This window comes from Schistocerca nitens, chromosome 2 (assembly GCF_023898315.1).
Source record: "Schistocerca nitens isolate TAMUIC-IGC-003100 chromosome 2, iqSchNite1.1, whole genome shotgun sequence".
Taxonomy (NCBI): domain Eukaryota; kingdom Metazoa; phylum Arthropoda; class Insecta; order Orthoptera; family Acrididae; genus Schistocerca; species Schistocerca nitens.
In genome coordinates this window covers 381,376,060-381,386,708 of record NC_064615.1, presented here as the reverse complement: position 1 = coordinate 381,386,708, position 10,649 = coordinate 381,376,060, and the positions used below count along the sequence as shown (strand labels likewise).

At 45.9% G+C, this 10,649-nt stretch overlaps 1 protein-coding gene across 2 annotated transcripts; it reads right to left on the bottom strand.

Annotated features, from left to right (window-relative positions):
- Positions 1–981: 981 nt before the first annotated feature.
- Positions 982–8,511, bottom strand: LOC126236218 (cuticle protein 21-like). Of its 2 annotated transcripts, none has more exons than XM_049945349.1 (2): positions 8,474–8,511; positions 982–1,896 (listed from the first exon to the last, which is right to left on the bottom strand). In XM_049945349.1, the coding sequence occupies exons 1-2, from the start codon at positions 8,483–8,485 to the stop codon at positions 1,087–1,089; spliced, it is 822 nt and encodes a 273-aa protein (XP_049801306.1). In that variant the 5' UTR covers positions 8,486–8,511; the 3' UTR covers positions 982–1,086. The 2 variants fall into 2 exon arrangements, with proteins under 2 accessions (XP_049801306.1, XP_049801307.1); XM_049945350.1 differs by having other exon boundaries at positions 982–1,893; positions 8,474–8,509.
- Positions 8,512–10,649: the final 2,138 nt, after the last annotated feature.

Sequence of the window (10,649 nt, the reverse complement as noted above, 5' to 3'; positions counted from 1 at the left end):
TTCGTATTTGATACATAAGTTACAGCTAACTGGTTTCGATTCTACGGAGGCACTGTCAGAACCAAAAATGTATAAAAGACAAAAGGTAAAACTACCATGAAAAACGAGAAGTTACAAAAATAAAAAAAAAAACAAAAGATAAAGAGAAATGAAAATGCACCCTTTATCTTGTTAAAAAAGTAACAAAACAAACTGTAATCAGTCATTGTGATCTGCCGTGCCTGCTAGTGAGTTAACTGTAATTTACCCATCCATTGCGACCGAGGTACTTATGAATAAAAGAGTGTCGAGATAGCCTGTGTAACAGTGTTAATTGCAGGACGATGGAGTAACACAGTCTGTGGATCATCTCTCACAGAACATTTCAGGTGCGTCACAAACCTTACTTGCGAAGCTGACATCGCGTATGAAGCTAGATAAAAACATTCCTTCCTCATACACAAACGTGTAAGTGTAATTAGTAACATGCAGTTTGAATCATTTACACTTAACAATCGCACACATTGGGTGTGATGTTAATTACAAGAGTGACACCTAGCCTATGGCATAAGAAATAGATAAAAAAAAGGCTTTTATTCCTCCGTCTGATTTTGCTCTTTCCATTAGAAGGTGTTTTAATTACATGTTATTTACGCCAGGTTTGGTAATAACATTTAGTTTTATAAGGCACATCTAAGAGCATTTAATTATTAAAGAATTTTCTCCACTGAGTGACATTTACCTTCCTGTAACGAGAATAAGTACTAATAAAAACTTCGACGACTTTATTTTCTAGAAGTTGCGGCAGTACTTGCCGAAGAAAGTATAAAAAAAGAAAATAGTAAGACATAAATAAATCTAAAACTTACGAAAACTCAAATGTTTTCCTTCTGCTCAGAAAAGTGTTCTGATTCAATAGTGTTGCAAAGACGTAACATGAATTCTCAACTTCTTGTTTTGTCTCACTGTCATGACAGAAGGATGTAAACAATAATTACAACGTTACAGTGAACAGCGATTTATTTACATAGAAGAGTTTGTAACACAGGAAGTGTATGATAATAGAAACATTCACGAAAACGGAATGAATAGTTTGTACAAAGGGGTTTAACCAAGAATAGCCTTGCCGTATCCCAATCCGCCATAACCGTATCCTCCATACGCCAGTGCGGGCCCAGCAATGGCTGCCCTAGCAATGGGGGCAGCGTAGGCGACTCTGGCGACGGGGGCAGCGGCGAAGGCGGGGGCGGCGTAGGCTGCCCTAGCAATGGGGGCGGCGGCAATGGCGGGGGCAGCGTAGGCTGCTCTAGCATAGCCGTAGCCGAGGCCGGCACCGTACGCCAGCGCTGGCGCGGCGGCGATGGCGGGGGCGGCAGCGATCGCCGGGGCCGCGGCGATGGCGGGGGCGGCGACGGCCACACGGGCGGGGGCGGCGGCAACGGCGGGGTGGGCGCCGGCCTCCTTGTGCACGACGGCGTTGAAGCCGTTGACGGGGTCGGCGGTATAGTCGACGGTGCGGATGGAGCCGTCGGGCTCGGCCAGGCTGTAGCTGCCCTGGACGACGTCTCCGCTGCGGCTCTCGTGCTGGCTCTTGGAGTCGCCCGTCAGTGCGTCCTGGACGTTGTAGGCGAAGCTGTACTCTGGGTGCGGGTCGTACTCGGCAGCGACGGCGGCGGGGGCGGCGGCGGCCACGGCCACGGGTGCTGCGCGGATGGCGGGGGCAGCTGCGATCGCTGGAGCGTAAGCTCTGGCGATGGGGGCGGCAGCGATAGCTGGGGCATATGCCCTTGCGATGGGGGCGGCGGCGATAGCGGGGGCGTAGGCCCTAGCGATGGGGGCGGCGGGGGCGAGGACTGCAGGGGCGCCCAGGTAACCGGCGTGGGCCAGCGACAGGGCTGCCACGAAAATTATCACCTGCTGATAAACAGAGATCACAACATTTAGGCGGCTAAAGAAAATTACGGGTGTTGGGCACTGAGGCTATTACATTAAACGTCGCTATCAGCCAGTAGTATTTCAAAAATGTTCATATGTGTGTGAAATCTTATGGGACTTGACTGCTAAGGTCATTAGTCCCTAAGCTTACACACTACTTAACCTAAATTATCCTAAGGACAAACACACACAGCCATGCCCGAGGGAGGACTCGAACCTCCGTCGGGACCAGCCGCCCAGTCCATGACTGCTGCGCCTTAGACCGCTCGGCTAATCCCGCACGGCAAGTAGGATTTCAATTTCTCACTGTGGCCGTGGCTTGTCTGGACAAAACTTACTAAAACAAAATATGATCGTATTTAATCTGAAGATTTCAGTAAGCTTAGCTGATGAATTTTGCTGAAAAGTAAACTAGAGTGTGCCAGAATAACACAGTTGGTAAACAAGTTCGGTAATGTTGTTGCCGTCGAAATTCTGGGTTCCAGGTTCGAGCCCCAACCTGGTATTCAGTCTTAATCTTTCAGGAAATTTTAAAACAGCACACATTCTTGTGTACAGCGATGCACAGTGGAAGATTCATTCTGAACAAGACATCAAATCAGCAAATTATTACAGCAAATGGACATGTCTAACTCCTGTCTAGGTAGTGCTGCATAGCTTAGAAATCTTATACATTGGGACTAGTGCAAAGTATTAGACGCATTATGTCGCGATTTTAAAAAGGTAAAAGCTGTGTGTGTGTGTGTGTGTGTGTGCTTTGTCAGAAATCCAACACATTAAATACCTACTCTGAAACCGATACATAGTGTGTCCCTCCTAAGAGCCGCCAGGCTCATTTTCTCTAACAATTAGGGAATTTCTTTTTAACAACGTGTAGCTGGACTCATCCCAAAAAAATTTCTGCTCATTACGTCTTTCATGCGACGCACAGCGTTGGATTGTTTCCCATTACAAACAAAATGATTTTTAAGCGAAATTTTACGTGCCCATTTGACAGAGCGGTACCAAATTTGTGCAATATTCCTTTGATTGATGTGTAATACGAAGAATAACCAGTATCCAAGCAGTGACAGCAGTGCTATAGCTCGCACTGACTGCTACTGCTGTGCAGAAGCGCTACTCTCTCACTGCTGGAGTAGTGATTGTTCTTCCTGTTTTGTTGTTCTGTTAATATGTACACATCAACAAAACGAATAACGCACTAGACCATGGGCACCCAAGATTTCACCTCGCAGGCCTTGCTTGGGCCCGAGTGCAAAAGCTCTCAGTCTCACTGCACATTTCCCCCACCTCCACGCCACACTGCCTGAGTACAAGGAGGGTGGAGAGGGGAGAAGCTGGGAATGAACCGCAATTAAATGCCAATGCAGTCACACTGCATATGACTTGGTTTTATACTTCACATTTCTCAACAAAACCAAACAAATTTTCAGTATTATTTAATTATCTTTGGCGCGCTGAAGACATAAAATAATTGTTGTATGGTGCCAACTGCCGGTATACGGACAGACGCAGACAGTATCACAATTTCGTACTCAGGTTGCTACGTAATCGTGACTTATTAGTTTCATAATCGAATAAAGATCTTTCACATAAATATGCACAACGAAATATTGTAGCACTTTCGCTAACTCATTATTGGGGACTTCGAAATTCTATCCGAGGAAAGCAATGTATATGTCTTGGACAGTTTTCACATATAAAGACTTGGCATTACAATGGGAATTACTTTTTAGGTCGATCAGTTACACGTGCACAAAGGCGCTTTCAACTGAGACAGCAAACGATCATGAAAACATCTCGAATGCATGTGTAAGATTTACAGTTTGCAGAAAACTATCCTTGTAATTCTTTAATGGCCACAATAAATTCCTGAAACTCTTCGTTTTCTTTAATGGTAACGAGCTTAGGGAACTGGACTGTTTTGTCAGACTGTGTCCCTTCTACAATGCCATTTTCTTTTTAAATGCGTCCCCAACAAATCAGAAAGAAGTTACGTTGCAATGTCTCACTGTGCGCAGTGTGCAGTCAAGTCTACTTAAAATGCGAAGTCTGCACTCCATTCGCGATATTCTAATTTTAGATCCTGCACTCTTTTTTTCCTTCATTAATTCAGCAATGACAAGTTTTAAATCGAAAAATCGTTTCAGTCCTGCCCCTTGACTTAACCTACGCACTTTGCAGTAACACATGAAGTCTGCATACTCTTCGTTCAGTTGCACTGAAATGTATTGCAGCTAACAATGGAATAATATGTGCGACTTCAGAGATTTTACTATTCGTACCACCAATTTCTTCGCGTGATATAGGCCTTCAAATTTAGCACAAAGTGCTTTTTGATGTACAGAACAATGAATCCCACCTGTCTGCATCTACATCTACATCTACATACATACTCCGTAATCCACCATACGGTGCGTGGCGGAGGGTACCTCGTACCACAACTAGCATCTTCTCTCCCTGTTCAATAACTCCCAAATGTTGGCCGGAGTGGCCGAGCGGTTCTAGGCGCTACAGTCTGGAGCCGAGCGACCGCTACGGTCGCAGGTTCGAATCCTGCCTCGGGCATGGATGTGTGTGATGTCCTTAGGTTAGTTAGGTTTAATTAGTTCTACGTTCTAGGCGACTGATGACCTCAGAAGTTAAGTCGCATAGTCCTCAGAGCCATTTGAACCATTTGAACCACTCCCAAACAGAACGAGGGAAAAATGACTGCCTATATGCCTCTGTACGAGCCCTAATCTCTCTTATCTTGTCTTTGTAATCTTTCCGCGAAATGTAAGTCGGGGGCAGTAAAATTGTACTGCAGTCAGCCTCAAATGCTGGTTCTCTAAATTTCCTCAGTACCGATTCACGAAAAGAACGCCTCTCTTCCTATAGAGACTCTCACCCGAGTTCCTGAAGCATTTCCGTAACACTCGGGTGATGATCAAACCTACCAGTAAAAAGTCTAGCAGCCCGCCTCTGAATTGCTTCTATGTCCTCCCTCAATCCGACCTGATAGGGATCCCAAACGTTCGAGCAGTACTCAAGAATAGCTCGTATTAGTGTTTTATAAGCAGTCTCCTTTACAGATGAACTACATCTTCCCAAAATTCTACCAATGAACCGAAGGCGACTATCCGCCTTTCCCACAGCTGCCATTACATGCTTGTCCCACTTCATATCGCTCTGCAATGTTACTCCCAAATATTTAATCGACGTGACTGTGTCAAGCACTTCACTACTAATGGAGTATTCAAACATTACAGGATTCTTTTCCCTATTCATTTGCATTAATTTACATTTATCTAAATTTAGAGTTGGCTGCCATTCTTTACAACAATCACAAATGCTGTCCAAGTCATCTTGTATCCTCCTACAGTCACTCAACGACGACACCTTCCCGTACACCACAGCATCATCAGCAAACAGCCGCACATTGCTATCCACCCTATCCAAAAGATCATTTATGTAGATAGAAAACAACAGCGGACCTACGGCAATTCCCTGGGGCGCCCCAGATGATACCCTCACCTCCGATGAACACTCACCATCGAGGACAACGTACTGAGCTCTGTTACTTACGAAGTCTTCGAGCCACTCACATACTTGTGAACCAATCCCATATGCTCGTACCTTAGTTAGGAGTCCGCAGTGGGGCACCGAGTCAAACGCTTTCCGGATGTCAAGGAATATGGCGTCCGTCTGATACCCTTCATCTATAGTTCGCAAGATATCATGTGAAAAAAGGGCGAGTAGCGTTTCGCAGGTGCGATGCTTTCTAAAGCCGTGCTGATGCATGGACAGCAACTTCTATGTCTCAAGGAAATCCATTATATTCGAACTGAGAATATATTCGAGAATCCTGCAACAAACCGATGTTAAGGATATTGGTCTGTAATTCTGAGGATCCGTCCTTCTACCCTTCTTATATGCAGGCGTCACCTGCGCTTTTTTCCAGTCGCTCCGGACTTTACGTTGGGCAAGAGATTCGCGATATACGCATACGCAAGCTAAGTAAGAGGCCAATGCAGTCGATCGTGCATACAGCCACTGGACCTGTGAACGGCCTTCATGTGCAGTCCTAAAGCGTCGACTGCACACCAGCCACCGCAGCGCCGCGAAACGGTATCAAGAAGGCGCTGACCAGCACCAATGGAGAGAGCGGTCAGCGCCACACCTCCAGGAAGGCAGAGTTCAGCGCCCCCTGTCAACGCTGACGTAACCAGCCTCCCATCGCTGGTCGGACCCAGTTCTGTCCAGACTTCGAGAGCATCAGTACCGAGTTCTGCGACTAGTAATGGTATGTCAAAGAAATTTGCATGTAGGAGGCACAGGAAGCAAGTTAAATTACGTTTATTTTCCTTTTAGAAATAAACTGTCCTATTAATCTTCAAATGTTATGATTTTGGATTCCTGTCACCGGCCATGGCAATTTCTGTCTTTCCTTGCTTGCGTCTGTGCTGACTCCCACAGTAGCCGACACAACACTTCAACCAAGAACGCAGATTAAACAGCGCTAATAGCATCATTCTGCTGAACTGGAGAGGGCTGTGCCGACCGAAAAATGCCGCACAGCAGTGCTAAATGCAATGTTGCGCTGTTCCGGGTACTTCCGAGACGGAGCGAGCAAAGCCGAGTGACATTAAGGGCTTTGGCCCACCCGTGGCTCACAAACGCCGCATGCGTGAAGTTTGGCACCCGTAGCCGGCACTAAAACAGACTAATTTGGGGCCACTGCATGGAATGGGCACGTAAAATTTCATTTTAATAATAAATTTCTCTGTAATGAGAAACAAACTGACGCTTTCCGTTGACGTTGGGTGTCGTATGAAAGACGTGAGAGGCAGGATTTGTTGGGCTAACTCTGACTACACGTTGCAAAAACTAAATTGCAAACATTTGGCGAAACACCAAAGAATGTGTGCCTGACAGCTCTTGGGAGGGGCACCCACACACGTTTTGCAAAGGCAAATGTAACAGACCAGCGTCTTTGCTGAGTCAAGATAATTGGTGCAGAAGACTAGCTCAAAGTATAGGGATTCAACCAGTAGTGAAATTTCTAACTGAATCATCAAGATAACCGCCTAAAGTAATTTAGCACGCTGAAATAGAGCCAGAGGATGGAGAACAGAAGACTGGCGGGGGCTGGACACCTAATTAGGATGGAAGAGGAAAGACTACTGTGAGTAACATTCTCAGGATCCGTGGAGAGCAGAAGAGGCCGCGGACGCCCCCGGACAAGACGGGTTGAGGATGTTGACCGGTATACTGAGGCGATGGGCCTGACAAAAGGAGAATGGGCTGCGAAAGTTGGGAACACAAATGACTGGCGGAGCCTAACGTGAAATTCTGAAGAAGAAGAACGAGACGGACTCCTAACTCATGATGCCTTGTCGTGGATTTATGGCTTGCTCCTGCCAAGTGTAGGCGCATTGTGGTAACCAATGCACTACTTCCTTCGTATTTGTTCGCCCCCTGTAGCTGAGTGGACGCCGGCACGGTAGCTCAGCGTCTTCGGTCAGAGGGTTAGCTGCCCTCTGTAATAAAAAGAAACTGAGGTAATCGATCAACAACGAACTTAAACGGGTGTCTTACGACGTCCGCCCCAACCAGATGCAACGAACGAAAGCGAAAAAATTGAGATTAAAAAAATAAAATGTGGTCAGCGCGAGAGAATGTGAATCCTCAGGGCCCGGGTCGATTTCCGGCTGGGTCGGAGATTTTCTCCGCTCAGGGACTGGGTGTTGCGTTGTCCAAATCATCATCATTTCATCCCCATCGACACGCAAGTCGCCGAAGTGGCGTCAAATCGAAAGACTTGCACCCGGCGAACGGTCTACCCGACGAGAGACCCTGGTCACACGGCATTTATTTATTTATTTTGTATTTGTTGCAGCCATTTCCTGATGCTCATTTGCAACAATAGACCATGTATAATGTACTAACCTAACACTCTAAAAGCAGATGTTCTTAATATATGGAATGTACGGACGGCAATCGAATTGTTGATTTAATTATTCTGTCCAAAAACTGAAGTCGATCCTCCTTTAAAACCACTTTCTTTGTATAAATAAACTTACGCCACGTAGCCAGGCAAATGGATGACGTATTAACAGATACAAATCTTTGCAGATTTGCAACAGATGAAAAATACCGATACGATGCCCAAATGGGCGATGTGTAGAGGATATTAGCAAACTTGCAGGAACAGCATGGGTAGCAATGGTCGAAAACGTAATGCTGTGGAAGCATAGTTTAGGCCTATCACAACAGTGATTCCAAAATGGCTAATGACGATGACTATGATGATGAAATCATGTCATTCGCAGACGGCCAGGGATTGTCTGAATATTGAGAGCTACAGACTCGGCGTTGTAAAAAATTGGCTCTGAGCACTATGGGACTTAACATCTGAGGTCATCAGTCCCCTAGAACTTAGAACAACTTAAACCTAACTAACCCAAGGACATCACAGACATCCATGCCCGAGGCAGGATTCGAATCTGCGACCGTAGCAGTCTCGGCGTTGTAACAACATCGAGTGTAGGAGTGTACTGCCAGTGTGGAGCCTCACCTTACAAGCCATGTCGTCCGCTGGTCAGTGCTGGCGTCCGTCTACGGTGACGGCCGGCGGCCGCCGCTTATATACTGGTCCACGGCGCTCGCTGGCAATCCCGTTTGACAGGAACGACTCGAGAAGTGCCACCCGCAACCTCAGCGCCGCGCCGGTCCTCCGATCAGCATGACAGCGCTCTGGTATTCCGCATTCCACATGTCGGATACGCGCGTGCGGTGTCATCTGCTGCGCTGCACAGACCTCTTTTTCTTATTTATTTTGGCAGTTGGTGATCATACAACCATCCATAGTTTAAACACATCAGTAACACCAGCCAGTTTTAATTTTGACCTATGTACAAATCTCAGTGCAGTTGTAGAAAACGGAATATAAATTTTATAGAACTGGTATGTACAGGGTGCACCATTAATAGTGACCGGGCCAAATATCTCACGAAATAAGCATCAAACGGAAAAATTACAAAGAACGAAACTCGTCTAGCTTGAAGGGGGAAACCAGATGGCGTTATGGTTGGCTCGCTAGATGGCGCTGCCATAGGTCAAACAGATATGGGCTGCGTTTTTTTAATAGGAACCCCCATTTTATATTACATATTCGGATAGTACGTGAAGAAATATGAATGTTTCAGTTGGACTACTTTTTTCGCTTTGCGATATATGGCGCTGTAATAGTCACAAACGTATAAGTACGTGGTGTCACGTAACATTCCGCCAGTGCGGACGGTATTTGCTTCGTCATACATTACCCGTTTTAAAATGGACCGTTTATCAATTGCGGAAAATGTCGATATCGTGTTGATGTATGGCTGTAGTGATCAAAATGCCCATCGGGCGTGCGCTATGTATGCTCCACGGTATCCTGGACGACATCATCAAAGTGTCGGGACCGTCGCCGGATAGTTACGTTATTTGAGGAAACAGAAAGTGCTCAGCCACATGTGAAACGTCAACCACGACCTGCAACAAATGATGATGCCCAAGTAGGTATTTTAGCTGCTGTCGCGGCTAATCCGCACTTCAGTAGCAGACAAATTGCGCGAGAATCGGGAATCTCAAAAACGTCGGTGTTGAGAATGCTACATCAACATCGATTGCGCCCATACCATATTTCTATACACCAGGAATTGCGTGGCGACGACTTTGAACGTCGTGTACAGTTCTGCAACTGGGCACAAGAGAAATTATGGGACGATGACAGATTTTTTGCACGCGTTCTGTTTATCGACGAAGCGTCATTCACCAACAGCGGTAACGTAAACCGGCATAATATGCACTATTGGGCAACGGAAATCCACGATGGCTGCGACAAGTGGAACATCAGCGACCTTGGCGGGTTAATGTATGGTGCGGCATTATGGAAGGAAGGATAATTGGCCCCCATTTTATCGATGGCAATCTAAATGGTGCAATGTATGCTGATTTCCTACGTAATGTTCTACCGATGTTACTACAAGATGTTTCACTGCATGACAGAATGGCGATGTACTTCCAACATGATGGATGTCCGGCACGTAGCTCGAGTGCGGTTGAAGCGGCATTGAATAGCATATTTCATGACAGGTGGATTGGTCGTCGAAGCACCATACCATGGCCCACACGTTCACCGGAACTGACGTCCTCGGATTTCTTTCTGTGCGGAAGGTTGAAGGATATTTGCTCTCGTGATGCACCGACAACGCCTGACTACATGCGTCAGCGCATTGTCAGTGCATGTGCGAACATTACGGAAGGCGAACTACTCGCTGTTGAGAGGAATGTCGTTACACGTATTTCCAAATGAATTGAGGTTGACGGACATCATTTTGAGCGTTTATTACATTAATGTGGTATTTACAGGTAATCACGCTGTAACAGCATGCGTTCTTAGAAATGATAAGTTCACAAAGGTATATGTATCACATTGGAGCAACCGAAATAAAATGTTCAAACGTACCTACGTTCTCTATTTTAATTTGAAAAACCTACCTGTTACCAACTGTTCGTCTAAAATTGTGAGCCATATGTTTGGGACTATTAAAGCGCCATCTATCACAAAGCGAAAAATGTGGTCCAACTAAAACATTCATATTTCTTTACGTACTACACGAATGTGTAATAAAAAATGGGGGTTCCTATTTTAGAAAACGCAGTTGATATCCGTTTGACCTATGGCAGCGCTATCTAGCGGGCGAACC